The sequence below is a fragment of the Apis florea genome, unplaced genomic scaffold, assembly GCF_048593485.1.
Source record: "Apis florea isolate Af1SG1 unplaced genomic scaffold, ASM4859348v1 contig_3798_pilon, whole genome shotgun sequence".
NCBI classification, from domain to species: Eukaryota; Metazoa; Arthropoda; class Insecta; order Hymenoptera; family Apidae; genus Apis; species Apis florea.
In genome coordinates this window covers 2,245,043-2,267,968 of record NW_028256860.1, presented here as the reverse complement: position 1 = coordinate 2,267,968, position 22,926 = coordinate 2,245,043, and the positions used below count along the sequence as shown (strand labels likewise).

Sequence of the window (22,926 nt, the reverse complement as noted above, 5' to 3'; positions counted from 1 at the left end):
AGCATTAGGATTTTTATTTTTATAGAATATCTATACTTTGTCTATTGTCAACTCCCTTTTATTTCTCTTTAATATCATTCTTAATATTATTAATTTAATTCAGAATAAAATTGCAATGATAGTAATATTTGGAAATATTTTATAAGATTACAAATAATGAAAGAATTCAACAAATGAATCTTTGATAACTGTTTTTCAGTAAAATTCTTTGTTATTAAATCATACTTTCATTTATTTAAATTTTATCTTTATTTCGTTATTTAAATTCTATCTTTCATTTTTTATTAAACATTCATATCATATATAAGAATATATTATATTTTAGAAGATCATTATCCTAGAGATACATTATAAAACTGAATATTTTTTATATTAAAGATTAAAATACAATTATGTTTTTAAAAAAATGATAAAATGATTCAATTGATTCTTAAGTACAATGAAAGCAAATATAGATAAAAATTCTCTAGAATATTTTATATGAAACAAATATAAGAAGAACAAATAATAGAAAATAGAGATAAAATTAATTATTAGTACCAACTATTGAGCATTAAAAATATCTAAAGAATATTAAAAACATGATGGCACTAACAATCAATTCTTATCTTATGTCTATCCTATTTTCTTATATTCAACTTTTCTTTACATTTGTTTTACTTGAAGCATTCTAGAAATGTTTTTCCAATTATATACTCTATTTTTATTTTTCTTTTGCATTTGTTTTTTTTTTTTTTTGTTTTTATTTGATCTACAAAATTTATACGTCGAGAGAAAAGATGATTTTAATCACTAGAAATGATTCTAGTTAATTATATTATTTTCTTTCTGTAACCGAAAAATTAATAAAGTATAATAAAATAGATTCAATTTTTATGTATATAAGTATATATATATCTTATACGTATATTTTTATTTTTATATCATACATACATTTTGTATACAAACATAATTTTTCAAAAATATTCTATAAATATATTAACATCCTGTATATTTTTCAGTCTATATTTTATCAAAATTAAAAAAAATTATTAGAAAACAATTAATTTCTAATCATGTGATAAAATTAAAAAGGAAATATGTCAAATACTAAAATAGAAAAATTTTGCTATTTCATTATATTCTTCCAATTAAATAAATAAATTATATTTATAAATTATTAAATTTCATATTTTATGATATGAAAATTATTTTTTTTAATAATATGTACATCTATTTTGTTTATTTAAAATAGTATAAATATGAGTCATGAATTTTTAAAACTTTCATTGAAGGATCTGTCCAGTAACTAATAAATACTTTCCAGCTAATCAAACCGTTTTATTCTATTTCCGATTAATCTAATGCAAAATTAAATTACTTATATCTTAATAAATAGGTTTAATCGTCTTTTTTGTATTTCCACTTTTATGTTTATTTTGATAAATTATACCAAATATATAATAAATTTTTCAAAGATTGTAAATGTATTAATATTCTAAATAAATAATCTTAAAATTTAAGACATATAAAATGTGGGTAAATAACTTACATCATTATAGTTCATTATAGTTACAAATTATTATTGAAACTTGTATATAATATAATAACGTGAAATAAAACAATAATCTTTTTAATCTAACTCTAATTTTTTAAATGTAAAATATAAATAAGTACTGCGCTAAAACTTACATGATTTTGTAAATAAACGAAACAATGATATTTTACGAAATAAACATTTAATATATTATAAATAGAGTATTATTGCCTGTTTAGATTATAGTAAAAATTATAATTGTTTTGTAAAAATAAACTAACAAATAAACTTTAACAAACGTTCTTTTAAATGCCCCATTTATATACTGATTACTCAATCTTGTTTAAATTTTACTTAATAATTATTTATTATTATTAAAAATCATAGATTTAATTTTGAAGAAATATACCGGATAAGACAATAATTTTAATTACTTTATTTAACTTTACTATCTTTAAAGACAAACTTTATAAAAGTTATATGATTCAAAGGAAATAAATAATTATTTTTCGTAAGAGAAGATTTCTAAATATCATTTTTTAAATGATTATTGTTTTTGTTTCAAATAAAATAAATATTAAAATAAATTTAAATAATCTTTTATATAAAAAATAATTATTAATGCTATTATAATATTTCTTTATATCTATATCATTAAAAATAATGAAAATATTCATAGTTATCGAAGTTATTGCCCTATCCAAAGTATATTTATTAAAATTAATTCGTCAAATTTTCTTTATATTTTATAAAATTAATTATTTGTTCGTATAATTTAAAATTGCTTTAAAATATCTATTGAAATCTTCATGTATTATTTTTGTATAATGATCATACGAATGTACTCATTTATTGCACATTAATTCATTAATGATTTCAGCTTTGTATACAAATCTTTTAACAATATGAAAATCATCTAAGATTCTGTCTGTTATTAATTAAAAATAATAATAATAATAATAATAATAAAGATATTTGAGATATCACTCAATATTAGAACATTGTGTGTTTCATTAAGTGTAATATATGTATATTTTGTTCTATAAATGATTTTATGAATAATAAATTTTAAATAAACTATGAAAATTTTAAACACATCTGAGCGTGTTTTACATAACAAAAATAATAATTAAATAACTATCATTCAGTAATTTACAATACATAATTTTAATAATTGTTGAATTATGCTTTTTCTTCATATCTATTAATTGTGTAATTGTAACAAACACCAGCTCTATTTCTTCTTAATGTCTAACTACAAAATTATTTATATTTTTCCTCATATAATAAAATAATATATTTTTCTCATAAGAAACATTATTCATATTTTCATTATTATGTTAGTCTTCTCAATAGTCAAGTTTTCCATTGATATTTATATAGTGTTGGAGTTTTTGTAATTTTACATGTATTTCTTTTATCAACTGTCTCGATCAATTATGCTGCATTAACGCAGCTTGTTCTTTGAAGTTATTTTTTTCTTGAACCACCCTGAAAAATACATAAAAAAAATTTTATTGTATTATCTTATATATGAAAAAAACAATATAAATAAAAATAAATAAAAATAATTGTTTGTATATTTGCTCCAGCAGATACAAAATAAATAATTCATTTTTTTATTTTATTAATTATTAATTTTAATGTTCTATAATTTATATAAACTTTGTATATTAAAAATATTATAATTAAAAATATAAATAATTAGAATATATCTACTGGAAAAAAAATTAAAAATATCTAATAAACATTTTATAAAACTTAAATAATCATTTAAAAAGCTTTCATAACATTCATGCTGTTTGAATTTTTAAAAAAAATAAAAGAAAAAAATTTTAAAAAATATATTGTGTTTAAAATATTATTCTTTTATCATTCTCCATTTAATATTATAAAATTCAAAAGCAAACAGCATAAACTTAATTATATAGCAAAATAATAATAAAATAATAATAAATAATAATAAAATTCTTTATATAAGCACATTTCTTCTAAATATTGTGGCTGTTAAAAAAAATACACTATGTTATGTCCAAAAATATATTTACCATCTGTAAAGAAAGTTAATTAAACATATAAGAGCAAAAGCAATACAAATGTATAAAAATAAAAAAATAGCAGTGATGAAAAACTATAATGAAAAACTATCTATGATTAAAATCAATACAAAATCACATATTCAATTTTTTTATAGTGTGTCCTTTACCCCAGTGTTTGTGTTCATAAAAATTGATTCATATGTAGTTATCATCCTTTGATATTCATCATCTACGCATCACTTCATTTGTTGGCAATAATAAATCTTTGTTTATTTTTGTATAACTTTCTTATATTTATATAAAGTATATTTTTTATAAGCAAAATATTATTATTGATATCTTATAAAATTTTATGATAGATATGATATATATATAAAATATTTTACATTGATATAAATAATGTAAATTTCATAATATATATAATTTGATATAATTTAAAACAAAATATATAAAATTTATTTCCTTTGATAATGTGTAGGGACAAACAAGATGCAAGACATACAAAATGCATTATGATGATTAAATAAACTATAAAACTAATGAGATCTAAACACTGTGCAACATATCTGAATACATATGTTATAGGCAAGAACTTAAAATAGCTAAAATAAAAAATTAATAAATATATTTTTAAAAAATTAAAAAATTTGTCAATGAAGTATGTACAAAAACAATATAAAAAATATTATATATTATAATTAATGCTCTATTTATAAATAAATATTAATATATCTAATATTAGATCTAATATTTTAATAAAATTATATTAAAAATTAATAATTATTCTTAATAGAAATAAAAAATTTTTATTCAAATTTATAAATTATGTAATCAATATTTTATATCTCCAATTTACTCTTTTTGAAAAAAATTATAATTATAAAATATTTAATGTTCATAATATTTTTTACTATTATATATAATTCGAATATTGAATAATTACATTTGTTATTTCTTTGTTGAAAAAATGCTACTAGTTGTAAGCAAATAATAAAATAGTGCCCATTAAAATAAAAATAAATGTTTAATACTACGAAAAATAATGTGTGCGTAAATTATTATTTTAAAAGTAACTATTAAATAAGATTATAAATTATAGTACGACCTGGCATAAACTGCTATTTAGCAGTCTACTATCAATCCTTTTAAAGGAAGAAAAGTTCCAGAATCTCATATTTTGATTTGCATACCTGCGAATCTGCGCCGTTTTGCCATGGATTTCTTAGTGGACTGTCAGAACAATCAAAATAACAAAATTGTTATTCATCGTTATGGCATGAGATTTCGTATGTCAAAGCAAATTTTTTAACAATCGAATCATGATGAATCGCTGTTATTTTAATAATATCTATTATTTAAAATCTTTATTTTAAATCTTGAATATTTTTTTACAATTTATGAAACAAACACTGGGATAATGGGAATTATAAATATATTATTATATGTAATAAATATATTATAATTTGCACCAAATTTTCCAAAAATAAGACTCAATGTCAATGACTCAACCTTGCTTCGTAATAATAAATAATTTCATAATAAAATTTAAAAAAAAAAAATAATTTATTTTCTTTTTTAAAAAATATTATTGTGCAATATTAGAAAGAATGCTTACTGTAATCATATTTTCTTTTTTAAAAACAAAATAAAATAAAATAAAATGCATACATAATATATAAAATGCTATTAGTATATATATTTTGTTATGTATTATGTATGTATCGCGATTCATAACTTATAAAACCTTCTAAACATTATATATATATAAATTCAATATAAAAAAAATGTAATATTATAATAAAAAAATGAAATATTAAAAAGTATTATTATTAGTACTGCCAATTTGATTTTTAATTTAAAAATGAAACAACATTGAAAATTAATGTATATATATATATATATATATATATATATATGTAAATAATTTTCTAATAAATTATAAAAAATATCATATTAATATATAAAAAATATATAATAATATAAAAAAATCTATAAATATATAATTATATATATTATATATATAATTATATATATATTTTATTGTCTCATATAACTACATATTATTTATAAATACTCTTAATATTTTTATAGACAGCCACAATAAATAATATTAAATCATAATTAAATTACATAATTAAATCATTGAAACCAACAAAAGTAAGTCTACTACAAAATACTGTTCAAATTATTTACTAAATATTTACTAAAATTTCTGTAATATTGTAACAAAATAATAAAATAGGACTCCAAATTATCACAAGGAATTATTACTGTTTTATATAAAGAAATAAAAAAGTAATCTTATTATTAAATATATTTTTAAATATATTATAAATTTAAAAATTAAGAATTGGAAATTTTTATCAATATTATGCAAATCAATAAATATGCATATTTATATTATAAAAGATTTAAAATCAATATACAAAGCAATTAATTATTTATAATAATAAATAATTAATATAATAATAAATATTCATAATTAAAATTAAGAAAATAAAATACTTATATTATCTAAAATAACATTCATTGTAATACTGAGTCCAAACAAAAATCACATTTTAATAATTAAATGAAGTGCACCTATACAATAACAGAGCCAATAAGATTTGTTCCTCTTTTCACAATTTTGGAGTTTACCTTCCTTTTTTTCTTGTGCTTTTTATGCTGCTGGCTCATCAATGGATTCCAGCTAGCCTGTGTGTTGTGATCTGTCATATGACAAGATTTGGAGGAGTATTTTGTAGTAAGGGGGCTGTTGTCAATTTCTTGTTGAGACTGAACCAAATTGATGGGCTTGGTTATGGAACAATTTGCGAACTCTGTATTCTTGAGAAGAATATTTTCTAATGCAGCTATCAGAGTCTGTGTTGCTAGTGGGGGCTGCATTTCAGATATATTATTATTTTAACTCACCACAATATATTAGATGACGACAATTTATCAAATTTTTTAGTTAAAAAATCAAAGAAAAATTTTCAAAATTGTCGTTTCAGAAATTGATTAAAAATGAAATAATAATTACAATCAAATTATTGATATATATACATTTCATAAAAACATTTTTTCATTTTTTTAAATTTTATTAAAATAATCCACATACCTTTGTACCAAAATAATATATGATCTATAAAATTTCTTTATGTTTAAAAAAGAAAAGTTATACTATTATCCTTATATTATTAAAAGATTTACATTTTTGAGGTATAAATAAATATAATAAAAACATGTATTATTTACAGGTATTTTTTTTAAATAATTTAAATTTTTCAAACAATAATAGTAATATATATAAAGAGTATTATTTATATTATTTTTTAAAAATTAATAACAAAAAAATAAATTCTTAATATATCATTTTTCTAAATACAAAATTATATACAAAATATTCATAAAATAGCAGTAATAATATATTAGTAAATTATAGTTTATTATTAGCAGATTTATTTTAATTATTAAAAGATTTAATTAAAATTTTTTTTTAAATATTATCAAATGTTTTTATAGATTATTAGATGAACTATATCAAAAATATTAAATACAAATAATTGAAATATATATTATATTGAAATTTAAATGAAATTGTATATATAAATATAAATTAAACTAAGATATTCAAGCAATAATACTACATCTGTTAAATTTATAATATTCATTAGATAACTATTTATAAAGAATTAAAATTAAAATTAGATTTCTTGCTTCTTTTTGTTTTGCTGATATTAATGAAGTCCAATAAATATAATAATTTTTTATAGATAATACTTTGTAAAAGATAATCAATATAAATATTAAAATTGTATTTCATTAAATAAATTCCATATTTGAAAAAAACTGAAAAAATAATAAAATTTTATGATACAAGATACATACATTATCAAAGTTTATTTTGTCAAAGTATTTAAATACTTAACTAACTTTCACAAAATAATATCTATTTATGAATTGTTATACCATATAATTATTACATATAGTACAATAATAACAATAAAACGCAAAAATCTATTGTTAGTAATTATTTTCACAAATTATAATTAATACATTCAGAATTTTGCAGCATTATTAAATTTTTTACATTTTCGCATTATAGCCATAACTTTTATTATTATAGCTATAACATAAGTTTTTAATTTTTTTATACAAAAGGCACTGGATAAAAATTAATTAAAACACTTACAAAACATTTAAAATCAATGTATACTAACCTCAGAATTAGAGCATTCAGAAGTAGGTGGCCCATTTAATGTTGGTTGTTCTGAACTGCTACAACCGCCATGAACTTCATTCTAAAATTAATAGAGCATTTTAATAATACATTTATAATTCTAAAACATTTAAAATTTCTTTAAATATTTTAATTTTGAAATATATATTCATTTTTAAAGTGCAACAATAAGTTTAATTATTTTAAATTTCTCTAACATTTCCTTTTATATAGGAAATTCTTAGAAATTTTAAAATCATACCTATTTGTTTTAACATAAATGTATTATATTACACCAATTCGACGATTTCAATATTATATTAATAGATGTATAAATGTTATTTATACATCTTTTATAATTTAAAAATCTTTGTTTTATTTTTCTAATTTATTGTCAAATATCTTGTATTAGACTTACATAAATATATAATGAAAAAAATGAATAAATCATTTAAAACAAAAATGAAATCTCTGATAATTATCCATACATACACATATATACCTTAAGTTGTGACATTTTTTGATGAAGTTGTGTAACGACACATTGTAATTTATCCAATTCTACTTCTGCTGTTGCTCTTTTGTTACATTCTATTAGAAGTTCTTCTGATAATCGTGCTTTTTCCTATAACATCAAATTTATCATATATTTTTCAATATACTCCAGATAAACATAATTTTATATTTATTTACCTCTTGAAGTTTTTCTAATGTACTTAGATCTTGAGTATTTGTTTCATTCAATTTTGGTGTAGATCTAAGTGCCAATAATTCGACATTAGTTTGTTCTTTAAAAAATTCAGCATCTTTTAATCTGGTTTCCAATTCTATTACTTTATCTTGTAACTACATACATATAAAATAATATAATAATCATTTATTTACCATTATTTTATATATTTTACATATAAAAAATAGTATTAGATATAATATATTTTTAATATATTTTTTAACTTACATTTTCGTTTATATTTAATTTATTCAAAAGATCATTCAATTTAATTCTAAGACTTGCTATCTCATTTTCTTTCTGTCGAAGTTGAGATACCCATCTTGTTTCTTCTGATTCTACATGACTTTGAAGCTTATTGAGCATACCTTCCTATAAAATTTTGAATATAATTGTAATTTAAATTTAATAAAAATGTATCATAAATATATAAGAAAAACTTACTGTATCATCAATAATTTGTTTATAATGTGAAACCATATCTTGCAAATTTTTATTTTGTTTTTCTAATTCTGAATGAGTATCAACTGTACTTTTCTTTTTCAATTCAGTTAAAACTATATTCACTTTTTGTTCATAAACTTTGAGCCATTGATCATATGATTTTTCAGATATTTTTATTTCAGGGAATATCCTTTGTAATAAAGTCTTTGTTAATTCTTCTTGTTCAATTTTTAATTTTTGTGTAATTTCCTAAAAATAAATAAATAATTGTTATAAAAAATTTTAATATTTTATTAAATAAAAGAAATAAATTTTTATATAACGATTAAATAATACAATTTATTCAATTTTATATAGAAAATAAAAGAAAAGATAAGAATAATTTTAAATTTTGAAAAAAAAAAAAAAAAAAAAGAAAAAAGAAAAATTAACATAAGTAAAATAGGGACTTACATCAAAGTTACTTTCATTATTATATTTAACACGCAATTCGGCAGCAGAAAGAGCTTCCATCACTTTCCAGTTTTTAATACGCAATTCCTGTTCCAATCATAAACAAATGAAAATTATGAGATAAATATTTCATATGAATAAATTACAAACAACATTTTTTAAAATTTAAATATGAAAAAAAGATTGGCAAAGTGATGGAAGTTATATACATACAAATAATATTTGCGAAAAAACAATAAAAATGAATTCACACGAACATATAAAAAGAATTAATAATTTAACTCGATATTTATATAACAATTTAACTATTTACATATTGATTGTGATATATACACATAAAATATAATATAATTTATGTAACTTACATTATTTTTGGATCTTTGTGCTTCTAAATCATTATTTAAACTTGCCACAAGACTATGTTGATTATTTATATCACTTCGTAATGCATCAACTTGTGCATTTAATTGATTGAGTTCTGTTTCTTTATGTGTTAATTCAGTCCTTAATTCATTTAATTGACTCTCTTTTTGGGCCAACCTTTAAAATATAATTCATATATTATCTAATCAAGAAATATAATCTATTAAATTATTTTAAAATATAAACATACAAATTAGTTTGTTCTACAAATTGTATGTTCTTTTGAACATTATCATCAATTCCATTTTCTCGGCCTTCTGCAGCTGGACGTTCAGTAGTTGCTGCTAATTGAGAAGCTAATGATTCATTTTCTTCTTGTAATTGTTTAAGTTGTTTTTGTAAGTCTGCAAGATTTGTGAGCTGAAAAAATATTATATATATTTGCAATTCAATATAATTTACGTACATATTAATATTTAAATGAATAATACCTGCATAGAAAGTGTATTATTTTCTTCTTGCAATCGTGTAAGTTGCAACTGCATTTCATTTAATTGCTTTTCATTATTTTGTAATCTATTTACTTCAACTTTCAATATTTTCATTTCATGCATTGTTTCATTTACAGTTTTAAGTTCAGCATGTGTTTTTTCCAATTCATTTCGAGTTTGTTTTAATTCTTCCTCTAACTTTTCCATATTTAATTGATAAGTATTAATGTCACTTTGAGCTTTTTTCAAATTTTCCGTTGTCTTCTCAAATTTGTCTTTTACAGTATCTAAATTCCTCTGTACTGTATCTAGTTGTATTTCCAACTGTGTTATATTTTCTGTTGATTGTTTTAATTCAGTTCGTACATTGTTAAGTTGTTCTTGAGATGTTTTCAACTCTTCTTCTTTGTTAACAAGTTCTTCTTGAGATATTTTTAATTCCTCTTCTTTGTTAACAAGTGTCATTTTAAGAGCTGTAATTTCAGCTGCCTCAAATTTCGCTTCATTCATTGAATGTGACAACTCAGATTTTAATTTCATTAATTCAGATTGAGTTTTATTTAATTCTGTTTTCAATACTGAAGCATCATTAGCCTCTGTTTTTACAGCATTTAATTCGCTTTGTAATGAGTTTACTTGTTTTTGAAGATCTTGTTCATGACGATGAGCATTCTTTAATCTATGATCTAGATCAGCATGTGCACGATGAGATTCCTAAACAAAAATAAATAAAAATTTAATAGTAATTATAAAAATTTATTTTTATTTATTAAATAAAATTTTAGTCAAATCTTTTGAACTCAATTATATATACAATTTTTTCTCACCTCAAGTTGTCTAGCAACATCTTGTAATCTATCTCCAGCTTCTTTAAAATGTTGCAATTGTCCTTCTGAATGCATTAATTGACCTTGCATAATCCCTAATTGTTGTCGTAACATTTCTATTTCAGCAGTACTACTCTCACAAGTTGCTTGTAACTCACTTTGTAATTCTTGTACTTCTACATGCTTTTGAGCTAATTGTGCTTTTAATGCATTTTCATTTTCACGCATTTGTGCAAACTGAACTTCCATTTGTTTACGTTGTGCTATCAATTCTTGTTGTAAATGACCTTGAGTTTGCCCTTGATCTTCTTGCATTTTATGAATAATTGCAGCATTTTCATTTACTTTTGTTTGCAACTGTTCAATCTGTCTAGTAAATCCTTGCTTTTCAGCAGCATGACTTTCCAAAATATGTTGCATACGAGTATGTAATGTTTGAGTTTCTGTACATTTAGCATTTAATGCTTCTTCTAATTGTCTTACATTAGCTGATAATCTAGATCTTTCAGAATTCAATTCAGCTCTTAATTCTTTCAGTTTATTTTGAAATGCAATATTTGCTTCATGTTCATCAGCCAAAGCCTTTTCCTTTTCTGCCAATTGTTTTTTTAATTTAATAACTGGATCTGCACGACCTTCTGTCCATTCTGAATGTTCTGAAGGATTATCCATTTGCTTATTTAAAAGTTGATCAATAAGAATTTGTATTTCAGAACGACTAAGTTCAGCTTTTTGAACCAAAGGCATTAGTAAAGAAACATTAACAGCATCTTTATCTCCACCTAAAATAAAATGAAAAAAGTTTAAAATTTAAAAAATTCTATATATTAGAAGCACCGGAAAAAAAATCCATTATTTTTGATTTCAAAAAGTTTTATTATTATATCTTATTGTATAAATTTTTAATCCAATATTAATCCAAAACATAATTCCCTTTTTTTTTTAGAACAATTTCTTATTCATGATCCATTTTTCAAATCCATTTTAAAAAAATTTACAAATTACATACAATTACATAGAATTACATACAATAATAATGGATTTATTTCCAATGTATTTAATATATGATATTATATAATGATTTAATAATATAAATTATTTAACAAAATATATAGGAATAATAAGAATTAAATAAATGAAAAAAAAATTAATAGTATTCTTATATATAGATTTTTTAAATTAATGAATTAATTAATTGCAAAAAATGAATAAAATAATCAATAATTTACCAATTTGTGCTAAAATATCATTTTTTTTCTTTGCTTTTTTAGTCTCTTTATTCATTGATTGAGTAAAGGATATAGTGTCTTTCATAATTTCTTTTGTGTCTTTAATTGAAATTTCTTTCTGTTCTTTAATTTCTTTTACAGAATCTTTATTAAGAACTGGTGGTACATTAACATTAGTAGTTTCTTTTTTTTCTTCTTTAACATTTTCATCCTTTTTTTTTATTGATTCTTTTATACTTTTTTTTGATTTTGTTGGAGTTTCCTTTGGAGATTTATTTATAACTGATTCAGATTGACCAATTTGTTGCAAATTCTCTTTCTGTTCAACAAAAATATATATACTTTAAAATTGAGAAATATTTAAATTTTATTATAATTATTTTGAAAACAAATATATAATAGCTATTATATATTAAATCATTTATTAATAAAATTTTATAAACACTATATATACAAAATTCATAATAAAAAAAATAAAAAATTAAAATAATTTGATACTATATTAAATATATTAATAAACAAATATATAATGTATAATACCAATTTTAAGTTAATATTTAAACTCCTTTTTGATTATTATAAGTATAAAGATATCTATAATTAATCTATAATATATTATAGATCTATAATAGATTAATTAAAATTGGCTAAAAAATATAATATAGATAATTTTAAAAATGTTTTAATAATATAAAATAAGCATTACACAAACCTATAACTTTTGTGTTACAAAAGCAGCAAGCTATGCAAAATATGAAAAATGAATGAAATGCATGAGATAAAATATTCTACCAAAAGCAGTTCACTCACACTATGATTCCGTATGAGTTCGAGATCATCCTTTGGTTGAATGAGATCAAAATGATTAGCCTCAGCCGAAAGGGGTTGTGAAGAACTTAATTCAGTCACAATGACCAATGGTTCATCTTTATTTACAAGAATTGGCTTTACCTTTTCATGCTTGCTTTTCTTCTTACTTCCTTTGCTACCCTCCTATGATTTCAATGCATATATAAAATGTTTCCCATACATTGAAGTAAAAGAATAATAAACAAAAAATTTTTACTTTTACAATAAAAAATATATATAATATTATTTTACATTATATTAAAATGGACATACAGATTATAATATATTAATTTATATGTGTATGCGTGTATATGATGTGTGTTTGAGGCACATATCACACGCATAAACGTAGACGTTAATATTTTTTAATGCTATCATATCAGAAAAATATATATATATGTATGTATGTATGTATGTGTGTGTAGTTTTATATATATATATATATACATATATAGTTATATACATTAACACATCTACATTATATAAAATATTTGTATTTCAAGAAAAAAAAATCAAAATAATTAATATGTATAATATTAAACATAATAAATATAATTTATAGATTTCACCTTAAAATTGTATTTATTTTGATTTCTTGCCAAACAAATGTACCTGAAATTAATAAATCCATTGTATCATCAATAATACTATATTTTACTTCACAAGAAAAATTAAAAAAAAAAAAAAATTTTAATCACTATTTTTTAACATTATTAAATTTCATATAATAATTATAAAGATAGTGATATCTTCAATAATAAATCTAAAGTATATAAAGATCATTAGACATTAATAATCTAAAAATACATAATTTTAAAAATATAAATATATTTGCAAAAGAAACATTTTTTTATGAAATTTAAATTTATATTTTTTTCTTGTTTCACTTCATATACAAAATAAAATAGCAATAAAAATAAAATATTATATAATATTTATATTATTAATAAAATATCATAATATATGAAACAATTATTTATAAAAATTAATCTTAAGATTTTAAAACTATTTATCAATGAACAATATAAAAAATGAACTTTGGCTTAATTAATTTATATCGTTAAATCACTATTCCATTAAAAATTATTCATTAAATTTTTTATTGCTTTTCATTTTCTAAGTATGTTAAATATTTATTAAGGTTAATGATACTATTAATATAATAATTTATTATTATATTTTATTATTTCAACACTATAATTTAAAATAACTTACCATGGCATAATTTTAATTATGTTAAATAGATTTTAAAAATTAGAAAATTATATAATTAAAACATACTATGTAAAAAATTTAATTATATAAACATATTTATAAATGTTTTTTTACTATAATATATATATATATATTATATATGTATGTATATTATATATATGTATGTATGTATGTATGTATGTAACAAGTGCCAATCACTTTTAAATATTGTGTATTTCTAAAACAACAAATAACAAATTTTTGTTTTTTTGAATAACAAGATTTCTTCTTACAAAAATTAAACAAATTTAATTTTGTGTAATTAAAAATAGAAAAAATTTTTTTCAAAAAAATGAAATGTCCATTTCAATATAAGGTATATAAAATTTAATATATATAAAGTTAATTTGATTTTATAGGGAAAACATTATTACTTGAATTTTTACATTGATATAGGAGTGTGCAATTACTTTAATTTATTTTCAACTATTATATATAAATTAATTATTATAAAATTATTATATAAATTAAAAATTAGAAAAAAAATTGTATTAAGAAATAAAATGATTATATATGTAATTATTGTTAAATAATTAATATTTTTATAAATATCACTAAATTATATATATTTAATAGGTTATTTAATAGGTTATTTTATAGCATAGAAATGACCAAGAATATATAATTTATTGTATTAATAATATATTAGTTAATATTTTAATATCATAAAAAAAATTTTGCATGTTATTAAACAATAAAATATTATAATTAGTTTTATGGTTTGGATAACATCTAGAAATATGATACATCATGAATAATAAGACCTTAAATGACATACAGGTTTGACATACAATAAGCATACCATATTTCATGCATGAAAATATATGAAAACGCAAGATTGAAAAAGCGCATGTGTATATCTTCATTTTTATAAATATATATATGCAATAATTATTCTTATAAATATGAAACATACGAATATGTTAAAATTAGATAAGCTTTAAAAATTTTTAATCAAACCAACAATATATTTTCTAAGATATTAATTTTTTTAACTTTTTAAATAAAAAAAATTTATATGATCTAATCTTTTTATAAAAAATAATATAAAATTAATAATTTTTTATTTATAAATATAATTTTAATTTATTTTTAAAAAATACAGATTATGATCTTAATTGATACTAATTATTTTATATCTTGCATGAAAATAAAAATGTACAGAAATCAAAATTTATATGGTATGATAATTATTTATATAAATAAAAATAATCAATATAATCAAATATTTAATAAGTACTTACTCGTACTAATGGTTCTAATGGTAATATTTGAGGATTTTCTTCAAACTGTACATGTTCTTTTTCTTCTTTATCTTCTTTTTCTTCCTTTTCTTCTTTCTTTTCTTTTACTTTTTTCCCTGCCTTATTTTTATGTTTTTTTTCTTTACTTTTATCCTTTTTACCTAAAATATTAATATAAATAATATAATATTATCATAAATACTATATTTATTAATTCATATTTGATCTAAATAATTAATTTGTAAAAAATAAAATAAGTAATTAATAATATAAATTAATTCTTAATAAAATATAAAGGAATTTAAAATAATTAATCTAATATTATTTATATTAAATTATAATATTACATATTATATTAAATATAATAATACAATAAATATAATTTTAAATCAGATTTATCTTTAATATAAAAATATATTTACAAATTATTTTACAAATTAAATTTATTTAAAATTATTATAATATATTATCATAAATTTGTACATACTTAATAAAAGATCATCAGGAAGTTTTCTTTGCTCTGCTATTGCCTCTTCATAAGACTTTTCTTTTATACCAAACATTGATACTAAAACAATAACTGCTGCAGAGATAACTACTACTGCTACATATACCAATCCTGTTTGAACATCCATTTTATATATGTACTTCTGTCTGCAAGAATTAAATAAATTTATTATATGATAAATATTTAAGATTTTTTAAATTTATTTCATAATAAAAAAAATTAATTGAATAATATACTATACAATATTATTGATTTTTTTTGATAATATTATATAATTTTTATCACAATTTAATTATGATATACTTGTGGTGTCATATTCTAGTTGCTTTTTTTGAAAATATACGCATTATTGACAATATATATAATATATTTACATATATTTTTAATTCAATTTATATTATTAATTGAATTCTATAAATATATTTTTTATGTATAAATTTCTAGAATTTTATATATCAATAATGTAATGTATAAAATGTGTGTATATATATATATATATATATATATATACACGTGTATATACATATATATATATACAGTATATAATTTATATGTATATATATAAATATACATATATATATATATATATATATTGTATACACAAAGTGTTTTATAATAAGGTTATTTATTAACTAAAAGTTTCAAGAAAAAGTATAATGAAAATGACATATGGGTGACAAATGGGTCATCGACATAATCACTGAAGATGAGTCAAGTTTCTTAATATGAAATCACTAATTGGTAGAACCGGCAAAATGATTTATATGATATTAATATTTCATTAAAACAATAGAATTAGCAAACTTAATAAACTTACACTTCTCACCAAAAATCAGTCGATTGCTTCCACTAAGGAATGTAAAATGAACAACGTAATGTTTGTCTACAGAGAATCACGACAAGAATTCACACACGACTTCTCAAGATTATGGCGGCCGGACGTACAGATAAGTATACGTGTTCGAAGCCACGCCTATCAAAACACCCGTTTTCTGATTGGTGGTAGCTTTTGCCACGTATGCAAAGCACTGGTACAAACGAGAACAAAATTCATCTACGAATTTCGTTAATTGTCAGTGACAATTAACTACGGTAAATGATTGATAATTCATGATAACTTACATACTACACGCATGCAAGAGTTAACGTATTTGTGTGACACTGTGTCAATTTTATATACTAAACAAGCTGACCAACTTAATAAAACATAGAGTTTGATTATTTCATGATTATAGAGTTCTATTTTAAATGTATTTTATATAAAAACAACGAAATATTTTATATATTTGTACTTACACTAAATTTTTAATAAAATTTTTTTAATAATAAAAATAGTAATATATTTATTTAACGATTTAATTTTATTGTAATTTATAATTAACTTTTTAACATATAGAAAAATATGATATTTTTATCCCACGCTTATCAAAGTATATAAGTATATTAAGTATAATAAAAATTTTATTGGAATGTCTGTTTGCTAATCTGAAAATAATATAAAAAATTATAAAGTTTAAATATTAACTATATGATTATAGACTTTGTTTTAACAAATAGATATTTAATGTTCTCTATTTATACAATCTTAATCAATTTTTATTATTATATAACATTTTTTAACAAACAGTATTATGCGCTTTATATTTCTAATGTAAACTAATAATAAGAAGACGCATGATACTCAGAAATAGATAATCAACATAAAATGAATGTTTAAGAATTTGAATGAAATATGCCACTTTTTTTGTTGCTTTTTAATGTATAAAAGCATTGGCAGTATTTCAAATTATTGTATATAAATTTTCTGATTATTAGCATAAAATTTTTTTTTTTTACTGTATTACATAAACATTATAATTGTACCGCAAATCGATAAATATACGTTTTCCACAAAACGTTATTTATCATTTATTAGAAGTTTATTTTAAAAATTGCACGAAACTTTTCATTTATAGATTTTTCTTTTTCTTATGATAAAAAAGGATTTCAATATTATTAGGAAATGCATTCATGCAACTGCTCGTGCTTCAGGCAAAAAGCTTTCCCAATATTTAATAAGTTGATTTTGATATTGTAACATAGATTCCAAATATTCTGTTAATTGTTTTTTAAAGTCTTCTACTCTTACTAATTCAAATCGTTCAAGTTCTTTTTTAATCATTTTTGAAATATTATCAAATTCTTCTTGCCCTCTATCAACTTTTGCTTCCCATTCTATTACTTCAGTAGCAGCTTGACTTGTTTTGTCAGTTCTGCCAGATTGTTCTAATCTTGCTTTTTGTTCTCGTTTCTTATTTAGCATCATTTGAGCATGTTGCCAATTTTGAAAAACTTTTACTCTTTCATGAAATACATCCTAAAATTAACAAGAATTTAAACTGTATAATAATTAAAATTTAAAAAATAAGTTGAAAAATATAAATTGATCACTAACCTTTATTGCTCCAATGAGTGCAACATAATCTCTTAACATCTCTCCAAATTGATAAAGATCACTGTTACTTTGTGCTCTTCTGATTACTTCTACTTTTTCTAAAGTTTCAGCTAGTTGAGCTAATGCCCTTCCAAGAGATGCTCCCGGTTCACCATGACCAAGAACTGCGATAGATCTTGCTGTTGCACCAGTACATGTTGCTAATTCTCTTCTCTGATTAGTTAAAGTATCTACAGCAGAATGTAATGCACGTAGTTGAACATCGAGAGAATCAATTTGTGATGTCTTTTCTTCAAACCACTAAAAAAAAAAATTAAAAATACACAAAATATATAAAGATACAGGATGTTCAGGTAAAATAAAAAGAAAATTTAGGCGTCTTTAAATATTAAAATAAACATAAAAATTGATGTGATGAAAACAAAATCTTATTATTTTTTCATTTCATCTAAAATCAATTTAAAAAATTAATTTGAAGTTTTAACTGATATTTTTGCATATCAATTTTTATGAATATTTTAATTTCTACAATCGCCTTTTTTTTCTATTTATTTCATCCGAATACTCTGCATTAAAAAATGTTTATGTTATAATTAATTAAATAAATAATTAAATAAAAGATATTTTGTAATATATATGTATACATATATACATATAATATACATATATATGATGCAAAATAATAATTATACAATTTTTTAATTTTACTTTATCAGTTTCATCCATTTTATATGTTATCTTATTAACAGTTTCTCCAACTTTGTTAAAAAGCCTCATTACGCCTTTACCACTAAGTGCAGATGTATTAGTAGCTTTAGGTAATTCCATATCTGTTTGAAATATACATAAAGTCATACATATGATAGTATTTAAGAAAATTGTTTTATTTTATACTATGACTTACCAGCTTCTAAAAATTCTCTAAAATCAGGATCAACACTAAGTACTGGATGAGCTGCAGTTCTATTCAAATATCTTTCAAGTGCTGCTCTGCGTTTTTCAATAAATTCTGTAGAACTAGAATTTTGTTCCTGATTCTTATCACCAGATATTTTAATTTTTGTTGTTCCTAAATATAAAGTATTTATTTTATTAAATAACATAATAAAATGATATATTATCTATTATAAAATATTTTTTACCAATGACACTTTTTTCTGGAGCAGGTGGAATTATTCTGCCATTTCTAAGATATTTATCTGTTAATTTGTCATGGAGACCAAGAAAATCACTAAAACGTCTAATAACACTAAAATTTCTTTTTCTAAATATTGGCATATTTGTCTTTGTTTCAACTTTATAAGCAACATAAGCACCCATTCCATCTCCTATTTTTTGAGGAGAGGTAACTGTAATTTTTAAAAAAATATCGGAAGAGTCTGATACCTATAAAATATATATATATGATATATATATTTTTTTAACATTTTGTTATTAACAATTAATAGTTTAAAATATACCATATCAGTTGATTGAGTTTGCATAACATTTGTTGATAGTATATCTGTATTATCATTTATGGGAACATCATGGAGATCGCCTATATCAGTACTCATTGGTCCCAATGGTGAACTTAATGGTCCTGGTGCAGGACTTGATACTGATGAAAATGAATTTTCTTCTGGTACATCTCGCAAAGTTAATTTTGGTAACTCTGTTTGAATAGTAGATACTCCATTATATGGAGGTGAATCTTCCAATTGACTTTGATCCTGACACATTTCAAAAATTTTATTAAATTTTTTATTAAATTTCATTTTAAAAAATGTATAAAACAAATATAAAACAATTTTTTTTTAAATAAATATTGATAATTGATTGATAAATACAAATATATATTATATTTATTATAACATAAATAAACTTTTAAAACTAATTTATAGGTTGTAAAATTTTTATATGCACATATTTAAAAATAATATAAAAAATACCTGTACTGCTGATGCAAAAATATCTTCATCATCATCATCTAAATCATCGACTTTTGTTTCGTTAGTATCAAATAGTGGCGGAGATTCTTTTATATCAGCCATCTTAACAATTCTGTCAATTTACTGAGAAATGTAAGTATATACTGGGATCGGCCCCCTAAGTATTATATGCCAACGTCAATTGCTATCTAAGACTATCGTATTTCTCACAGAATTTATATTTGTGCTTTATAAACTTTCTAATTTATGTTTTTTGCACATTTACATATTAATATAAAAGTCGCATAAATTACAAGATATAATATATAAACAATAAATTAATAATTACGTTATTATAAAGGCGTCTACTGATGAAGTCAGTTAGTTGCGGTTGGATGAAAAAATGCATTATGTACTGTTTCATTCACAATAAATTGTTATCGTCTAGTGATGAATTTGTAGCGGCATATTTAAAAATAATAAAAGAAAGAATGATTTTATTATATCTAATTATTTTCTGAATAATGTCATCATATTTTTGAAAATCGAAGATTAAAAATTTGTAAATATTTAAAAATTTTTAATACAAATATTTAAATATAATTAATAATATAAATAAATACATGTTTCTAAGAGAATTATACAAATCTATGGTTCACTCAAGACATATATATATATATATATCATAAAATATACATATATACTTTCATATAGTACTTTTGTATATCATACAATATATATTATATATTATTTTTATGTATATTAAGAATCAACTTAGAGAAAGTTGTATGTATATTTATATTTAATATTTATTCATAAAATTTTTTATAAATATTTATTGATTGTGTCAGAAATGAATCAAATATCTAGAGAAGAAATAAATATCAGACGACTTTTAACAAGATGTGAATTAATGGCAAAAGATGATCCTCATAAAGATTGGAAACTTGAAAAGGTTTAAAAAATATATAATATAAATTAATATAATAATTTTCAAATTATTAATTTTAAAATTTATTTAAAATAAAGATATCAATTATTTCAGTATATCTTTACTTTGGATAATATGATTAAGCATTTACAAACATTATCAAGGTATAATTTTATTTTATCTTTTAAAAAAGAAAAAATAATATTTATTAATAAAAATTTAAATTTTAATTATAATATAAGCAATATAAATCTTTTTAAATTATAATAAAATTAGTGAAATTAATAAATTTTTAGTAAACCATCTAAAGATACTATGATGAGTTATATTAAACGAATAGATTTTTTAAAAGGTTTAATAAATACTTCTAAACTTACAAATCCAGTAGACAGAGTTGTAGCAGTACAAATGTTACCAAAAAATTCTACGACTTTTAATGATTCAATTGGTCCAAATATAACAACCCAAATACATCAAAAAACTTCAGCAAAATATAACAGAGAATTACGAGCTGAGTTATTTCATAATGATAAAGGTATATAAATTATATTTAATATAATAATTAAATTATTTATAATATATAATAAAATTTGTTATTTATTATTTTTTAGGAATATCAGAAGATGGTATAAGACAAAGATCATCTACTATGAATATGCAAGATGATGATTTGGATGCACTTTTAAAATACAATAGAAATATTCAAGAAAAAATTGCTGAAAATATGCTTTCAATGACTAGTAGTATAAAAGAACATGCTTTAGCAGCAAATGCTATTATAAAAAAGGATATTAGTTTGCTTGAAAAATCTGATAAATTAACAGATATTAATACAAATAAACTAAAAACAGAATCATTAAAATTACAAGAACATACACAATCGTATTGGCGATGTTGGATGTGGGTAATGATTGCATGTGTTTTAGTTATATTTTTTAGTAAGTATATATTGCATAATATAAATATATTTACATTATGGCATTATAATATTATTATAATACAATTTATTAATTTTCTTAAAATATGTTTATATAATATATGAAATTATTTTTATATTTTGTTTTAGATATGGTATTATTTATAAAAGTTGCAAAAAAAAGAGTTTAGATTTAAATTAATAAATAATTAATAAATATATATATAATTAATTAAAACAAATAAGATTGTATATAAATGTAAATAATACATTTATATAATTTATATGAAATTAGATTAATAAAATGAAATTAAAAATAAAACTTCCATCCATCATTTCAAATATTTGTATTGTAGTTATATTATATATAAATATAATATCGTATAGTTATATTATATTAGTATTATTCATTATTATTATAATTATATATAATATATATACATATACATTCGTTTTATTATTATACAATATATATATATATAATATTATCCGCAATTTCAATTATTTGTTGAGAATCTTAAAATCTATACTCATAATATGGAGATTTTATTATATGATAAATTAATTACCAAATTAAAATTAAA

At 20.1% G+C, this 22,926-nt stretch overlaps 3 protein-coding genes and 1 long non-coding RNA gene across 21 annotated transcripts; 2 read left to right on the top strand and 2 right to left on the bottom strand.

Annotated features, from left to right (window-relative positions):
* Positions 1-1,541: 1,541 nt before the first annotated feature.
* Positions 1,542-17,107, bottom strand: LOC100868560 (uncharacterized). 13 transcript variants are annotated; one of them, XM_012484241.3, is made up of 18 exons: positions 16,969-17,107; positions 16,131-16,297; positions 15,644-15,804; positions 13,107-13,289; positions 12,297-12,615; positions 11,068-11,849; positions 10,241-10,954; positions 10,000-10,169; positions 9,752-9,926; positions 9,387-9,473; positions 8,934-9,182; positions 8,718-8,861; positions 8,453-8,605; positions 8,262-8,384; positions 7,761-7,841; positions 6,196-6,438; positions 4,746-4,785; positions 1,542-3,007 (listed from the first exon to the last, which is right to left on the bottom strand). In XM_012484241.3, exons 2-18 carry the CDS (start codon positions 16,276-16,278, stop codon positions 2,964-2,966), a joined length of 3,816 nt encoding a protein of 1,271 aa, XP_012339695.3. In that variant the 5' UTR covers positions 16,279-16,297; positions 16,969-17,107; the 3' UTR covers positions 1,542-2,963. The 13 variants fall into 13 exon arrangements, 11 of the variants coding, with proteins under 11 accessions (XP_012339695.3, XP_086771946.1, XP_086771951.1 ...); XM_086915820.1 differs by lacking the exon at positions 4,746-4,785; XM_086915825.1 differs by lacking the exon at positions 6,196-6,438.
* LOC147656322 (uncharacterized) lies at positions 17,066-19,279 on the top strand. The gene is made up of 2 exons (XR_015294636.1): positions 17,066-17,243; positions 18,690-19,279. It is a non-coding gene; the product is annotated as an uncharacterized LOC147656322 (long non-coding RNA).
* Snx1 (sorting nexin 1) lies at positions 17,692-20,658 on the bottom strand. Its single transcript, XM_012484265.3, has 7 exons — positions 20,517-20,658; positions 20,046-20,297; positions 19,728-19,971; positions 19,490-19,654; positions 19,294-19,415; positions 18,586-18,885; positions 17,692-18,507 (listed from the first exon to the last, which is right to left on the bottom strand). The coding sequence occupies exons 1-7, from the start codon at positions 20,616-20,618 to the stop codon at positions 18,160-18,162; spliced, it is 1,533 nt and encodes a 510-aa protein (XP_012339719.1). The 5' UTR covers positions 20,619-20,658; the 3' UTR covers positions 17,692-18,159.
* Use1 (Vesicle transport protein Use1) lies at positions 20,512-22,664 on the top strand. Of its 6 annotated transcripts, none has more exons than XM_086915842.1 (6): positions 20,512-20,648; positions 21,347-21,450; positions 21,541-21,590; positions 21,723-21,961; positions 22,038-22,364; positions 22,493-22,664. In XM_086915842.1, the coding sequence occupies exons 2-6, from the start codon at positions 21,349-21,351 to the stop codon at positions 22,531-22,533; spliced, it is 759 nt and encodes a 252-aa protein (XP_086771968.1). In that variant the 5' UTR covers positions 20,512-20,648; positions 21,347-21,348; the 3' UTR covers positions 22,534-22,664. The 6 variants fall into 6 exon arrangements, with proteins under 6 accessions (XP_086771968.1, XP_031771375.1, XP_086771969.1 ...); XM_031915515.2 differs by having other exon boundaries at positions 21,525-21,590; XM_086915843.1 differs by lacking the exon at positions 20,512-20,648 and adding an exon at positions 20,683-21,057.
* Positions 22,665-22,926: the final 262 nt, after the last annotated feature.